Source organism: Rutilus rutilus (assembly GCF_951802725.1).
Source record: "Rutilus rutilus genome assembly, chromosome: 10".
NCBI lineage: Eukaryota > Metazoa > Chordata > Actinopteri > Cypriniformes > Leuciscidae > Rutilus > Rutilus rutilus.
This window is the reverse complement of record NC_140215.1, coordinates 29,015,501-29,033,140: the sequence shown is the minus strand read 5'-3', so window position 1 is coordinate 29,033,140 and position 17,640 is coordinate 29,015,501. Positions and strand designations below refer to the sequence as shown.

General features: G+C 36.6%; 1 protein-coding gene across 1 annotated transcript in view; it reads right to left on the bottom strand.

Moving 5' to 3' along the window:
• vwa8 (von Willebrand factor A domain containing 8) overlaps positions 1-17,640 on the bottom strand; it is a 121,524-nt gene that overhangs the window by 91,977 nt on the left and 11,907 nt on the right. Inside the window, exons 13-17 of the mRNA XM_084421225.1 lie at positions 12,763-12,923; positions 11,480-11,593; positions 1,303-1,471; positions 1,067-1,144; positions 519-634 (exon numbers count right to left, since the gene is read on the bottom strand). Of these exons, the coding sequence (XP_084277351.1) occupies positions 519-634; positions 1,067-1,144; positions 1,303-1,471; positions 11,480-11,593; positions 12,763-12,923 (638 nt within the window). The remainder of the gene's footprint in view (positions 1-518; positions 635-1,066; positions 1,145-1,302; positions 1,472-11,479; positions 11,594-12,762; positions 12,924-17,640) is intronic.

Genomic DNA, 17,640 nt, shown 5'->3' with positions numbered 1-17,640 from the left:
CAATGCACACTGAGTGTGTCATCAGACCATTTGGCTGCACGCTTTCTCAGCAGCCACAGATGATGATTTAAAGATCATATAAGGCCTTTATACTAGAGGTACTGCCCTAACAAAATCAAAATTTGCACATTTTACTGTACCACTATTTTTACAGTTTTATATGGGACAATATAATATACTGCTCTCACGAAAATCCAAATTTTTTAGCATGTTTTACTGTACCAATCTTCTTTTTTTTTAACTTAGCATATAGGACAATGCACACTGAGCCGTATATTGCACCATCAGCCCATTTTGCAGCATGATTTCTTGGTTGCCACAGAGGATGCTTTAAGCGGACATAAGACCCTGATATTAAAGGTACTGTCCTAAAGAGATCCAAATTTGAGCAAACAGATCTCTATTAATTCATCCACATCCATGCACTCGTTTGATGGCAGTGACGCACAAAGGAAATAGCTTCTAGTCAGAGCCGTCTTTTAATGCGGTGCAACATGAATGAGTTTGAGTTTGTCTACCTGGACAGACAGGCTTTGTTCACAGCGTGAGCAACACTCTCCTGTGGATACTGAGAAAGACGCCGACATATTCTCAGCAGCTGCCTGGTGGACAGTGAAGAAGCAAGGGACAGGGCCTGGACATGGCACAAAAACACCAAAGAACATTTACATTTAATCTCACAGAATCAAAAACAACAAATCCCAGAACAAAACCCCTATAATGGGGAAAAATATTAACCAAGTCTACTGGAAAAAGTAGGACAATCACTATTGTGCTCTAATACAACAGGATATTTAGGGTTTCTGGGACAGAAAACACTAGTAAACAGCAGAGTAAGCAGTTACTAAACAAGAAACCATATGTGGTGTTTTTTTAAAATAACAAAACCTTAACAAATGTGCTGATAAGAACCTCCTGTCTCTCTATATGAGTCTGCTCTTTGACCACTGGAGTCAAGAAATGGGCCACAATCTCTCTTTGCTCCATGTATGTGGTGAAGGAATTAATTCCAGCCTCTGCTTTTGTTAAAGGATTTAGGGACCTAACATTGGTTTCATTGGCTCACCGTTGGATCGTTGGATTTTCTCAGGCTGTGAGTCAGGTGTTGCAGCTGCTCCACTGCTTCTTTGGGAACATTTGGGATCTGTTATAAAAAAGACATTACACAAAACTCAAACCTAGAAAGAAAGGGTCAGATTGCATTTGATTCAACAATTGATGCAGCACATAAACATGTTGGGTATAAGCATATTTAATCAAACACCACACTATTGACATTAGTCTGAAGGTGATGTGACTGACCATGCCCTGGAGAATGGCCGTTTCCTCTGCCTTGGCCAGTGGTTTGATGGTGTGAAAGAGAAACATGGTGAGAATCTCTGGGCCGAGCCACTGCTGAGTGGTGCTCCCGACCTGAGGAGGCTCCGCTAGGGCGATGATCCTGAATGACGGGTGGATTGGGAAGATGGATCTGTGGAGAAGATAGCAGTTATAACCGGTTTCTTACTTACTTACATCAAGCACAGTCTCTTAGCAATTCTTGATCCATACTGGAATAGTAACACAATACATCAACAAGTTTAATGCTTCAACAGAGGTTTATAGAGTGGACAGCCCACAGCTACCTAAGCATTAAACTATTCTAATTTACAACGTGGAAACAAAGAACCAAAGAGGAGTGTACTCAAATCGTGGATTATCCTGCTTAAACCATGGTCATTTGCGAGCAGTGACAAGTTATTGATGTTTGCAGAGCAATATTTGCCCGGAAGGATACAAATTATGGTTATTTTAGGCAGTTACACCATGTTAGATCTAGCATTCTGCCTGTTTTGAATCAGACACAGAGATAAAGTAGTGCTATACGATTACATTTATTTTAATGAATGAATTACAGCTGTATGTTTAATTACTTCAAAGACAGCAGTTACCCCATCGCTGCTGAGAAATATAATGTAGCGATTCAATAGCAAATCTTTTTTATTAAGTCGTAGGACAACATTGATACGTTTCTGTGATCCTGAATATTTCTGCGTGATCTCCGATCTCTGAGTGTGAGTAATGTAGTTTTTTTTAAATGTTTTTATTCATCAAAGACATCAAAAATGTATCACGGTTTCCACAGAAATATTAAGTACCACAACCGGTTTCATTATTGATTATAATAAATGTTTCTTGAGCAGCAAATCAGCATATTATGATGATTTCTGAAGGATCATGTGACACTGAAGACTGGAGTAATGATGCTGAAAATTCAGCTTTGCCATCACAGAAATAGCATTTAAAAAAAATATTAAAATAGACAATATTTATTTTAAATTGTAATAATATTTCACAGTATTACTGTTTTCACTATATTTCTGATTAAATAAATGCGGCCTTAGTGAGCAAAGGGACTTATCTCAAAAACAAAAAAAACAAATCCTACAACCCCAACATTTTGAATGGTAGTGTATCCTTCTGAGGGATCCAAATATTATGCCTGTTACAGACTGTGCAATTTCGGCAATCCTATAAGATCAATACAGATCACACTGTACGACATGGATCTGATAAAATAAAAAGTTTTAGAGAGAGTTCCACATGTAATACTAGCTATTTCATATGCAAACATGTCAGTCAATCACAGCAGTGGACGTTTACACTGAAGTCTCACAGCAGACATGCCCCGTAAAACAGAGCGTTCAAATCAGAGGCTAAAATCAGGCTAGGAAAAATGCCTTTTATTTATAAATTAAGACAATTTTTTTTTTATGTTAAAATCATACTAACATTATAAGGGCACCCCAGGAAACATTATAAAATAATAAAATAATCCAGTCCATGACCCCTTTAATGCATATTGTTTCACTTCTTATTCATTTAAAATAGTAGGCAGTGAGTATAAGTTAATATTACATTCTCAACATAGTCAATGTGACGTTATAACAATATAAAGACAATGTAAAGCTGCTTTGAAACTATCTGTATTGTGAAAAGTGGTATATAAATAAAGGTGACTTGACAATGGAGCAACATGACGAGCAGGTGACCTGAAAACTAATCATTAGCCACAGTGACTGTCAATCTTTGTTATTATGATTATGATATGTTCTGGGTTTGGCATAACCAAAGGCACCTGATCACTGATGACGATATGAGAACAAGATGAGGTGAAGCGAGTCCATTCATCTGTCAAAGTGAATAGGATATGCCCATGTCAAGATCTGTGCCCTCGCTGATCTCTGGCACACTGATATTGTATCCCTGACAATAGCTCGTGCTCGAGCTGCATTGCCACCTAATCCCACTGGACAGCTCCGTCTATTTATAAACAGTGGAGCACACTGCATGAAATGCAGAGATACACCTACTGACAGCGAGAGCGATCGAGATTCTTCATTATCACACACATTTTAGATCTTCATCAGATCAACTGCCTCCTGTTGCCTAGCAACACCTTCCTGCCTTCCAAGTCCATGTCCCTGGTTTCAAAGACACCAGCTCCACTTTCTTACATTTACACATCATTACTGAATGTACCACTTGTTAGGAATAATCATACACAGGTGCACTGCTATAATCTTTACTCATAACACTGAACGCGTTACTGAGAAAACGATAAGAAACACCATTTATCCAAACAAGGTTAAGTGACCAGGGGCTGCCACGTTAAGCTACAAAACAAAAGAGCGAATTCCATGTGACTACATCTACTTGAGCCATATAATAGGTTTGTGTGAGGAAATAACTGACTTAAGTCATTATCCACTGTAAAAACTGTAAAAATCTAATTCGTGGTCATTTATGTTCAAATATGATGCATCAAGACCCATTTCGCCAGGTTTGACGTTAATATTACTAGATTTGAATGACCTTTTAATGACGTGCATTTTGCATTTTTGCACCAGTGTAAATCCAGTTGAGAACCAATTTGCATAAAAATATACACAAAAAGGCTGAGAGTGAAATGGAAAGACAGACCAAGATACTGAGAATAGTTAATTCTGTGAGAGCCCTATTCAGTGTTGACCTCAGGAGGTCAAAGGCTCCAGCCCTGCCCACGCAGCCAAGCAAAGTGTGACTTTCAGAGGCGTCATTAATAGGCCCGAGCAGTGAGGAGTGTGTGTGTGAGCCTGAGGCTGACAGAAGCAGAGGCTCGATAATTAAGAGCAGTATTGGAACCACATGAAGAGACCACAAGTGAAGTCTGAGACACCGACTAGAAACACAGGAAGAGGAAGTGGCTTTATTTCAACCTCAGACGCGCCACCACAAACATCCTTCCTACCCGTCTAGGTGTGGCTCCACCAGCAGGACACAAATATACATCCAACAGCACTGATTTCTTCACCAACACACTCAAAGATTTGTAATTTCACTGACCAGGTGTTGATAAACCATGTCATCTAATGGTCCATCCATGAGAAATTTACTAAAGATGGAAAATGAAGCCTTAGAAAATATTTCAGGACAGTGTTATTTTAGTATAATTGATTCTATAGTATGTGTATGTATGTATGTATGTATGTATGTATTTATGTATGTATGTATGTATATGTTACATTTTCTGTTTATATTTTTGCTGGTTGGGATTTAGGCACAGACTTTCAAATTGTGGGACATGATGCATCACCCACTCAAAAGTTGATTGCTGATTCTTCTGGACAACCAACAGACAAGAAACGCTGATTGCCGTACTCACTTTCATGCTGTTTTAAACCTATATGATTTTCTTTCTTAATGGAACACAAAAGAAGAAATGCTAAAGACAGTGGTGGTCACTCTTTTTAGTGATCGCAATGAATGGAAACTCAGGCTTTCAAGTGTAAAAAATAATGCAATAGTACCATAACTAGCTCAAGATTCATAGGATTCATGTGCTATATAGCTTTATTATATGGCTTGGCTGAATTCTAATGTAGAATGCGGTCTGTTATTTCTTGATAACAGACCGCTGCTAAGTATAACACGCCGTCGCCATGAAAAACAGAGCGTTGCTATGGAAGCAGGATTCTAACCATAGAGACAAAACGGACTATTTTCTTTAGCGGAAGCAATACAATCGGTTTTAAATCAATAAACTCCTTTTTAAATCAATATTTTGTGTCAAATTATTGATTTATTTGGTAGGTAGCCATGTAATAAGCGGGATAATGTAGAGCGAGGCGGTTGTTATAGTGAATACAATCCCTTCAGGCTGATTCAAGACCCCACCGCTCGGGGTCCTGATCAGCCTGTCGGGGTTGTATTTTTTTTTTTTTTTTTATGTCAGTGTTAAAATATGGATTTTAGCATGAGGATAGAGAGGGAAAAGTTTTTTTTTTTTTTTTAAATATACAAAGTATAATAAAAATAATAGTTGTCTCAGGACACATTAACATTGTTGTTGACTATACAACAACAACTATTACTAATATTATTATTCTTTTTTTTTTTTATTAAATCATAGAAATGAAATCATTGCAAAAATGTTACTATAATAATGATACGATTGTACTGTAAAATAAAAAAGTAATAATCATTTTAGTAATAATAATTTTACAGAAACAGTAAAAATGTAGAGATCGACCTATAATCGGTTTAAACGATATTTTCCCCAATATTTACGCATTTTCTGATATCTGATATCGGTTTTGCAATATCGGATTCACCGATAAATGTTGTAGGCATTTTGAGAACCACACACACGAGACATTAAAGCACTGCATCTGTTGAAGATTTTATTATTTAGATAATAAGTAATTTAGCTATACACACTATTATTTATTTCCTCTGCGTGTGTGTCTTTGGTTTGACTTTGAAAGCCTTTAAGGCCCGAATACCGACACAGCAGAGAATGCTATTTCAGTAACGTCACATGGTACAAACTCTCACCCAAAAATTATCTATAGAATGTATTAGCATATTTGGGACAAGGACGTATATGTAAAAACTGGACACAGAACGAGAGCGCCTTTTTCTGCAGAGGAGGCGTTCGGCTTTGTTTGTTAATAAAGTCTAATTTTTCTGGCATCAAAGATCTCTGAAGTCATTTCCATGAAAAGATTGAAACCACAACACATCTGAGGGGAAACCAGTCAACAAAGGTGTTCACAGGTAAAGCAGGGTTCCCACACCTTGGTTAACTTCAAATTCAAGGACCTTTCAAGGACTTTCAAGGTCCAATACCCTCAAATTCAAGGACTTAATGTGGGGACACATTTCAAGTGAGAGCAAGGTTACATCGTGTTACCTTGTAAGACACATTGTTACAGTTTTTTATGTGTCAAACACAACTGTGCAAAAAAGGGGGTTAGGGTTAGGGTTTTTGCATTGATTTTTGGCCATATGACAGATCTGATATAAAATTTGTCGTATTTTTGTTTTGCATAAAAATGAAGAATATTCGGTACATCCTATACTGTATTCTAAAATGATCTGATATTAACTTTTGCATGAAAAGTTAAGGTATCATCATAGTAGTTTTGTGCGCGTGTGAATGTCATGGCAACGTACAACACAAAGTACCTCACGCGGGAAACACTTAACGTAACGCGTAAATGCGCGTAACTAGCGTAAATCAAGCAAGCTAGTGTGCACAGGACACGAAGTGTTGGCGAAATAACACATTAGCGGACCGGAGGGAATAAGATGGAATTTTTCCCAGAAAACATCTCGCACAAAATAAATTCAAGCACTTTCAAGGACCTGTATATATGTAGGTGTATTTGCAAAAACTTTCCAGGGCATTGAATTTTTATTTTCAGATTCACAAACTTTCAAGGATTTCAAGGACCAGTGGGAACCCTGTAAAGTAACTTGCTACCCGAATAGTTCACTTAAAAAATACAATTTTGTCATCATTTATTCACCCTAAAGTTGTTTCAAACCTGTAAAAATGTCTTTCTTCTGCTAAACACAAAAGATGATATTTTGATGAATGTCGGTTACCAAACAGTTGATGAACCCCACTGACCTTTTCCTTCAAAATATCTTTGGTGTTGCACAGTCAAAAAGGTGTGGTTCAAGGGCGACAGAATGTTTATTTTTGTCCAACATCATGGAGTTCATTTGGTTCCCCAAAAAATAAATAAAATCAGCCAGATCTGAAAAAGCTACAAGAGTGCTAAAACAATACCGTATACTGTATAAAAAAAAAAAAAAAAAGTCATACTCAGTGTTATTGTCTTATAAAAATAAGACTGGGACTGTAAAAACTTTTGTTTATTACAGTAACTATAAGATGATGCTCCATAGCAACATAATATTGTAGTGTAAAATTTCTCAGTCACTTTAAAAATTCCCCATCTGAAGACAAGTAAGGACAGACTGGAATAAACAGCAAGTGTCATGGTGCTAACTGACAAAACCTATAAAATCAGCCCCCGGATTAAATTGAGCTGGACCGTCTGGTGGGCAGTTTCCTGTTATTGCGGTCCTGAGATGAAAGCGCCCATTGTCATGGCCTGAAATGCATCTCATCGTAACTCAGTGTTTCTCACAGACATGGACGCAGGGTCTAGACTCGCTGTCACAAAGCTCGTTGGTCTGTGATAGTGTCTCTCTATAGAGATGATGTCACGGGAAGTTAATCAACACCTCCCATGTGGCTTTGTCCATGAGGTGTGTGGGAGCCATCACAACACTCATTCATTCATGACTGCGGTTGCTTCAGGCTAACGGAGACAGAGAACTGGACGTGAAATATTGACTTATTGAGTGATCTGAAAGCACATCAAATATTAACCGACTGTGAACGAAAAAAAAAAATAACTATTCACATGAAACACGATTTTTACAAATCCGTTTCAAGATACGTTCATATGTGGTTTCAAGTCCTATTCAAATCTCATTTCTGGAAGTCCATGTCAGTATGAATACTCTGATAGGATTTCACGTAGCTTTTTTTTTCCCATGTAAAACGCAAACACATCAGGTGTCATCGCAGAAACCAACTTGTGTTGTGTGCATGTCATGCAGAAAATGATTGTATAATGAAGGCATATTTGTGGTCCACACACAATTTTTAAGACCGGCAGAGACAGCAGCAAGGAATAAAGTCAAGCATGGCACACACTTTAGCACCTTTCACACATGCAATCTTTACTGGTGAATTCTTAGCTCTTATACTAATATTAATGGGTGATTTAAACCGGAATAAGCCTACTAGGTGTGATAGTAAATGTTTAGGAAATGCTAGTATTTTCGATGTAATTTTGACAAATACCCCAGACTGATATCAATCTGATGTTTTCTGTCATGATATCAGTGATCATTGCTTTGTAGCATGTATCCGGAAAAAGCGTACACACAGACAACCTAGTGTAATTTGATTGAAACTTTTTTTTTATGTGATTTAGCTGCTGTCATTAATAAATATGCCCCTCTAAAACCTATTCGGCATATAAATCGCTCTAGTCCATGGCTAAATCGGGACCTAGTTACTTTACCACATCAGAAAAATGTGCTTAGGAGTAAATCTGAGACTGACTGGATTTCTTTTAGACAACATCGGAATATGTGTACTCAAGCCGTCCGAAAAGCAAAATCACAGTACTGTAGAAAGCAACTCTCAAATAGTTCCTCAAATTCAAGAACATTTTGGAATACTGTGAAAGAACTAGAGCATCATTTTTTTAACACAAAGGCCTGCTTCACTTAAAAAACGAAGATATTGTTGTTAAAGCTAAATTAGCAGATCTTTTAAACACATTTTATTAGAGCGAGTAATTTATTCGAGAATCATGTTTCTAAGTGGAGTATAAAAAAATAAAGAAACAAAAATTGTTCATTACCTTTTAGTTTTTCCTTACAACCAGTTACTAAGTCACAGGTTTGGTTTGAATTTTATAAACTTAACTAAAAAAAACCTGCTGGTCTAGATATCTTGAACCCATTCTTTTTTTTTAAAGTTGGTGCACCTATTATAGCTGAACGTCTAACATATATTTTACATTTATCTTTATATACTGCAGATAAAACCCCTAAAACCTGGAAAACTGCCATTGTGTCCCCTGTTTATAAGAATAGTGATAAAAATGGATCCAGATTCATATAGGCCAATTTCAGTTTTGCCTTGAGTTGCAAAAATAATTAATTAATAAACAATTATTAGGGTTTCTTAATAAATGTAACATATCTGATGCTCAATCTCAATCATCATTTAGTTGCATTACAGCAGATGTAAAAGTTATGAACAATATTTATAATGCTTTAGATAGACAACAATTTTGTGCAGCAATTTTGATTAAACTTGCGAAAGCTTTAGATACAGTTGATCACTCTATTGTGTTATCCAGATTATGTAGTATTGCTATTGGCACATCTAACTTTATCTTGGTTCTCTAATTATCTATTTAGTAGATCCCAACATATAAAGATTGAACAACAACTACCTGAGTTATTCACAATTAACAAAGGGGTTCCTCAAGGCTCTGTGTTGGCTTCAACCCTGTTTTCAGTTTATATTAATAGTGTTTCCCAGGCTATCTGTAGTGAGAAAACCTATATTAACCTTTACGAGGATTATAATACTCTGATTACTAATGCAACTTACAGAACACATCATTTACTGTAAACTGTATTCCCTTTTAAAGTGGACGTCATTACATATTGGATGGGAAATACACTAGTGTATTTTTATTTACAAAGTCCCATTAGGTTTGTTACCCATATATCTTCAAGAGTTGCTGCTCCAAATGACTGGAATGTGCTTCAAAAGTCATGGAAATTAGAAACATATATTTCAATCTCTGCAAACTACCAGGGAGTGTTTTTATCACGGCCTGTAAATGTTTTTAATGAATGTATTTGTGTGTGTATAGTAATGCATGTTTGTACAACTCTCCTGCTGCCAGGCTGTTGTTGACAATAAGAACTTTTTCTTAAGTGACTTGCCTGGTTAAATAAAGGTTAATACAGGTGAATTACTGTTTAGAGATCGTGTGTGAACAAAAAATAGGATTACCGGTATGAGCACATACAGGTCAGAACGTCAGAATGTTGACTTAAGAAGTTTGCTTTGGGCCAATAATAAAGCTCTATTGGAGCCGTTTACAGTAAGCTCCACTGCTTTTAATTGTTTTTCTACGTAAACATGCAGTAGATGGACATTTGTCTGGAAAAATCAATCTGGTAATTTAATTTTACGGTAATTTACCGGGTTCAGTGTGTCATAGAAACCAAAGCAGATATTACGGAAAACAAAAGAGCACGAATCAGAACTGACTAGTTGCGATACACTGTGTGGACAGTCATCATTAATTTAGATCGGATTCCAATCACATACACAAATGATCAGATTTGGACTGACAGTTTGAATGCAGTCTCTGATTTTAGCTATATTTTTATATGTGTATTTTTTATGAATGTTTTGATGTTGTTTGTTAGCTCTAACCTCAGATTAGATTTCAATCACTATGTGATGGACAAAGTTTTCAAAACTGAATTGAAATACATTGGATATGCCATTATCATCTGATTGCTTGGAGACGGTTCATACAAAGAAAGGGCTGATACGAATGTGCTAAATCTCCCCCATGAGACGCTGCGCACACATACAGGTGTTGATTGGTGTGAGATTTCTATTCTGTTCCATGATTATGGCACACTGCACAGCCACAGCACATGTTCCCATTCTGTAAGTGCAGTTGTCACAGCAACAAATGTATAGATGGAAGGATTGTATAGATGGAAGGCAGCTCTCATGAGAAACGGTACTGATAGGGGCTCGGTACCCTTTCGAACGGTCAGTCGTATTGCGTAGCTATACACTAAATAGAAAACTAGTCCCATGTAAGTACTTAATTTCTACGGCACACTTCTGAAAAGTATTATCTCAGTTGGACATAAAAACGTTAACAAATTAATGAGAGCCTTGGTCCATTCCTAAGACCATTATGTGTGTATCCAACTTAAATGGATCTTTCATCTTATTCACAGTTTTTGTTGTTGAGATACAGGGATAGTTAATATATTTACATATATTTAGTTCATATAGCAAAACCATTAGACTGAATAAAAAAACAAACAGAAAAAACAACAACAATTTAAATGATACTTTGATAATGAGATTTGATAATGATATATTCTTATATTTTACAAAAAAAATCAGAGAATTGTGTCTCTTCAAAACACTTTGATACAAGCGCTCGATTCATATGGATCACTTAATAACTTTTGAAGCTTGAAAGTGTGGGTTGTATGAACTTTCAATAGATGGACAAAACTGTTGAGAGAATATTAAATATATCTTAATATGTGTTTTCCGAAGATGAACGCGAGACTTATGCATTTGCAGTAAATGGTGACTAACTGAACTAACTCTTTAATAATATTTTTCTTTTTACTGTGTTTATTTAGACATTCTTGATAATATAAAAATGTTTGGTTCCATTACCAGAAACTCTATATGCTATTTATATTGAATATTCATTAAAAAATAACCAGATGAAAATATAATGTTATTTATGTGTCATTTTTATGACAATTATGCAGTTTTTTGCTTTGAGATTATTACCTGTCTTGCAGCTCCTGGTCAGTGAGCTTCAGTTCCTCTTTTAGAGTCTGGTAACGGTCCCACCTCAGCAGTCGAGTCCCGTCATACAGAGCCAGCTCTCGGTCATGCAGTAACCTGAGACAGAACATTAATCACCCAACCAATCAAGAACAACAAGAGGAGAGTAAAGATCAGCAATCTGCTCGAAAGTGAAGATCACACGCACAGGAACAGCAGTGTTGGGAATCTCACACCAAGAGAGTATTCTCAGATAAAAAAATATATATAAATAAAAATAAAATTCTGACAAAATACCATAAACAAAAGTATAAAAAAAGTTTTTTAAAAAATCTTGTGCAAAAAAATTATAGTTGTTTGTCCATCTATTATTGTTATAACAAATAAATAATATTATATATAAATTGATATAATTATTATTAATAATAATTTATATTATATTAGTAGTAGTAAAATAGTAATAGTTAAATGCAACATTTAATTTAATATTCAACTCTAATAATCTGCCTGTACTGACACCATTATATGGGAAACGAACTGAGCTGGACGATGACATCACGGTTTTCTCTAGACCGGCTATACAGATATATATATATAAATGAACTAAATTAATAACTTTTTTACAACAAAAATGAAACTTTCTGAAAATCACTGAACAGAGCTGGACTGTGACGCTATTTTCTTCTGGAAACAAACTTTGTTGCATTATTTTCCTGTTATCTCGGTAAAGCTGCTTTGAAACTATCTGTATTGTAAAAAGCGCTATATAAATAAATGTGACCGTGCAAAAAATGTCTAGTTGTTTGTTCACCTATTATTATTATTATTACAAATAAATCATATTATATATAAATATAATAATGTATATTATATTAGTAGTAGTAATAATAAAAGTAGCAGCAGTAGTAATAATTATATTAGTAATAATAATAATAATAATATTTATTATTATTCTTTTCATTCTATCAATAAATTACTATTACTACTACTAATAATAATTTGTTATTATGAATATTTGAATTATTATTATTATTATTAGCAGTTGTAGTAATTAGAAAAATAATAAAATAATTTATTGAATATAATGAATATTTAAATTAACAACAACAACAACAACAACAACAACAACAACATTATGAATAATAATAATAATAATAATAATAGTAATAACAACAACAACAATATTTTGGACCATTCTGGGTGACGGCCAATAAAACTGATTGCATCATTCAGGGTTGGGACATGGTGTAAGCCTCTAAATGAGGGTGGCTGGGGTTGAGACTGACCTGGACAGCACAGCCAGAGTGCCCAGGTTGACCCGATGGATGCCGTCCAGCAGCACCAGCTTGCCCTCCTGAGCAGCAGTGACCAGCGGGGATGCCCTCCAGGCGGTGTCTCCATTAGGCAGGGTGTACCTCTGCTGGAGCAGGTCCCGCGCTGTCATATCCTACCACACACACACACACACACAGAGAGAGAGAGAGAGAGAGAGAGAGAGAGCGCCAACGCCTGTCATTTTCTGTATCCTGTATCCAGTGACAGAGAGGGTAGGGGTGAAAGAAGGACAGAAGTGTGTGTGGGCTGGGTTTTAACATTTGCATTTGAGTAGAGCTTCACGTGGAGTCACACTGATCGGAGGGCAGCCATTCACACTCAAGGGCTTCACATTGACTGTACAATAACACATCCATAATGACTCAAGATGAAATCAAAAGGGCCATGACCTCGAGTAGTTTCAGATCAATATATCAGATCATTTAAAATAAATATTGTGTCAAATGAACATGTTTGATCATTTTTGTACAAAGGATTTTCTGGTTTGTTCCAGTTTTTTCTTCAGTTCATAACTTTTCTGTTGAAGTTTATTAAATAGCCTAAGAATCTCACATCCTTGGACCATAGTGCCCGATATAATATATAAACTACCTATATACACAATTTACCAGGGTTGCTGCACACTTTTTAAAGTCAAATTTAAGGCTTTTTAAGACCTTTTTAAAGGGATGGTTCGGAGTAAAATCAACCTAGGGTCCTTTGCACCATGACCTCGAGCCAAACATTTGATTTTACTCCGAACCATCCCTTTAAGACCTGAAGAAATCAAAATGAATACCGTACATTAGGAGTGTGCAATATTGACAAAAAGATATCTCGATATTTTCAACGTTTTGTTGATAATAATTAATGATATTTTACTGATTGTGTTTTTGTACTGGTACCATGGCTGGTTTAGGCCATGTTGATTTCAGTTTACAAACACACTGTAGTATCCTCTGTTCTCCGCGGCTTGTGTACTGCAAATTCATACGAGTATCTGCTTGGCCATCTGCATTTTCAGAATGAAAACTGATATGGTAAAACTGACAACATTATTAACTGTCTTTATAATTGCTTTGGAAGCTTAAGCTCGCGATTATGGAAATGGGCGTTGCATTTCTGACATTTCTATACTGTTTGAGTATACATAGTGTGAGTAGTGTTCACACAAAAATTGTAAAATTTTACAATAGAAAAAGTACACTTTAAATACCCGGATGATGCACCGGAAAAAAACAAGTGTGGCATGTTGGACACTTCTTGCACTTAACTGTCCTTTAAAGGAACACTCCACCGTTTTTGGAAATAGGGCTTATTCACCTTCTTTCCTACATTTAGATAGGTGGGCAAATGCATTTTTGTCTCAGTGCATGCATTGTTTTAGTTTGACAGGGTCGGCGCTAGCTTAGCTTAGCATAATGAATGGAATCCTTTGTTGCCAGCTAGCATGTCCTGAGTAAAAGTGATATAAAAAAAAAAATAAATAAACCACCTAATTACTTCTTGTGGCCTGCGTATTCACAACGAGTACAAATAACGATGCAGATTAACACTAGGTGATTTCCTAGGCAGATATTGACTTATATATTAAGGACTATATTAGGGGGAAGCACAGGCGAAGCACTGCTACTTGGGCATGATATCTCTGCGCCCAAGTAGCTGTGCTTTGCCTGTGATTCCCCCTAATATAGTCCCAAGTCAATATCTGCCTAGGAAATCGCCTAGTGTTAATCTGCATCGCTATTTGTACTCGTTGTGAATACGCAGGCCACAAGAAGTAATTAGGTGTTTTTTTTTTTTTTTTATATCACTTTTACTCAGGACATGCTAGCTGGCAACAAAGGATTCCATTCATTATGCTAAGCTAAGCTAGCGCCGACCCTGTCAAACTAAAACAATGCATGCATTGAGACAAAAATGCATTTGCCCACCTATCTAAATGTAGGAAAGAAGGTGAATAAGCCCTATTTCAAAAAACGGTGGAGTGTTCCTTTAATTATAGACCAGCCAATGAGCATGTGCAGTCATAAGCACAAGTCTCAGGATTCTATGGGAAATGAAGCTTCTAAAGACATATGCAATTACTACCAATCAGCGATTGGCTCTTTTACTTAGAAGGTGGGATATATTCTGCCATATTGCACGTTGCAGTTTCTCCCATTCATAAGCAAAATTGAACTGTCTTTCAATATCTATAGTTTTTGGTACATAGTGCATAAGTGCATGGTGTATAGTGTGTTTTTTGGGACACAATTAATATTTCATAATAATACTGTTTTTACTGTATTTTTGATTAAATAAATGTAGCCGTGGTGAGCAGAAGAAAATGGCCTCAACCATGTTCAAACATACCATTTTCACCTCCAATTTTACCTATATAAAGTATCAAAGTTCACATTTTATTTTTGTTATTATACACTGAATTTAATTTAGAAAGCCTTGAGCGTCGAAATAAGATCATCTGAACATTTCCTCTAAGACTGTTTGCGGAAAATTAGCATGAACTTTGAAGGCAAGGAAAACATTGAAAAGTTATCTAAAGGTGAATCTACACGGGGAGAACAAAACTATCATAACAAGAGGAAACACAAGACGCAAAACACCATTGCTTGTCAAAGCGAGTGCCAAGACTTTTTCTGGGCCGTGACAAAGTATTTTTTTCCACAAACTAAAAGCACCATGTCATCGGGGATGAGCCGTGGCCCGTACGAGTTCATAAAAGGGCTTCAGAGGGCTAAAAAGATGAAGAGCGCTACAAAATTCCTCTTTTCCCCATACACTATGACCTCCTGCTCTCACCGGGCAAAAATAACTTAAGCATGATGCACAAACAGCTTCCCTTTCCTGCTCTATTCTCACTGAGCCAAAGGAATTCCCGACATTCCAGAACAAACGCACGCACGCAGTGGTTTATTACCTGCGGTGCTAATGTTTACTCTCCGTTTTAAGCGGCTCTTCAGAGTCTGTGTGAGCTGCATCAAAACACGAGCATGCTGCGATAAGACCCAGATGCTAACGGGCCTCTCAGCTGGTGTGAAAAGCACCCGGACGCTGGTCACACAGCAAGAGCTCTTCACATCATTTCAGATGAAGTCTTTTTACTCCAAACATTAAAGGAAAAGTTAATCCAAAACATCTTTAGGTCTCTCCAAACTTGTACGACTATAGTGGAAAACAAATCGAGCAATTCTGATTCCATCATTCCTCAATATCTAGTGAGCTGCCCTGCTGTCTACATAGGCAGCATCACTACACAAGGCAGTAACATGTTGCTAAGCTAACAATGTGACACTCTGGAGCAGCCGTGGCCTATTGGTTAGAGAGTAAGACTGGTAACCCAAAGGTTGCAGGTTCAATTCTCAATACGATTCAGAAAATGGCACCTAAACCCCAATCACTCCCCGGGCGCCTCAGCAAAAATGGCTGCCCACTGCTCGTGTGTGTGTTCACAACTCACTGCTCCTATGTGTGTGCACCAACTTGGATGAGGTCAAATTCCAAGTATGGGTTACCATACTTGGCCTTCACGTCACTTTCACTTCCACTAATGCGTATAAAATACACAAAAACCATGTGAAATAGTGAAGTAATTGGGTAAAATTTTTCTCACTAAGTTTACCACAACACTGTAAAAATATTAGCTATTTGCATAAAAAAAAAAATAAAAAAAAAATATATATATATATATATATATATATATTTGTTAATTGTAAATTATTTTACCATATATTGTGAAAAAAATGTAATGGTTTAACACCGCATTTTGTCAAATTTTACTGTAAAATACTATCAGCTCAGTATATTTTGGAACTGAGCCGTTGTGTTCTGACAGCAGAATAGGGCCAATGCTGTTAATGATAACTGGGGGAGATCAAGGACAGTCCATGACTCTGATCCTAAAATAGAAACAACCCAAGAACATATGGCTATTTAAGGACTGCAGCTCAAAAATGGTTTATGTGGTCTTACAAGAATCACAAATATTAAAAACACCAATGATTGCTGATGGAAACTCTGTGACCCCTGTGGTGCATAACCTCTGGCTCTGTGTGCTGATGCCCAGGACAACACTGAGCTTTACTCAACAAACCTCACTTTCCACAGCTGCACACAAGTGAGCAAACACAAAACTCATGCTCATGTGATACAAAAGTAAACTCAAAGACCAAAACAGAAGAGAGGAATATTCTGGGTTAAAGGTACATCCAGTGTTTCCACATTCCCTGACCCCCGGTAGTATACATATATATTTTCCCCTCATGAAAATAATTCAGATTTTGAGAGATTGAGCGAATCGTGTAGTCCATAGAAATCTATCCACGATAAAAGTGCTCCACACGGCTCCAGGGGTTAATAAAGGCCTTCTGAAGCGAAGCGATGAGTTTGTGTAAGAAAAATATCCATGTTTAACATGTTACAAAGTTAAATTCTAGCTTGCGACCAAACGAACATACGCAGTCTACTTACGTCTAAATCGCAACTTGTGACGTGGGAAGTAGCGTAGTGCGTCATGGCGTAGCGTAAATATCAGCAGTACGTCGCATAACTCGCATAAGTTGCGCTTTAGGCTTAAGTGGAATCTGTATGTTCGTTTGGCCGGAAGCTAGTTATTTTACTTTATGAAGTTTTAAATATTAATATTTTTCTTACACAAACGCATCACTTCACTTCAGAAGGCCTTTATTAACCCCCCAGAGCTGTATGGAGTATTTTTATGATGGATAGATGCACTTTTATGGACTTCAAACAGAAACGGCCATTCACTGCCATAATAAAGCTTAGAAGAGCCAGGACATTTTTTTATATAACTCCGATTGAATTCGTCTGAAAGAAAAATGTCATATCCA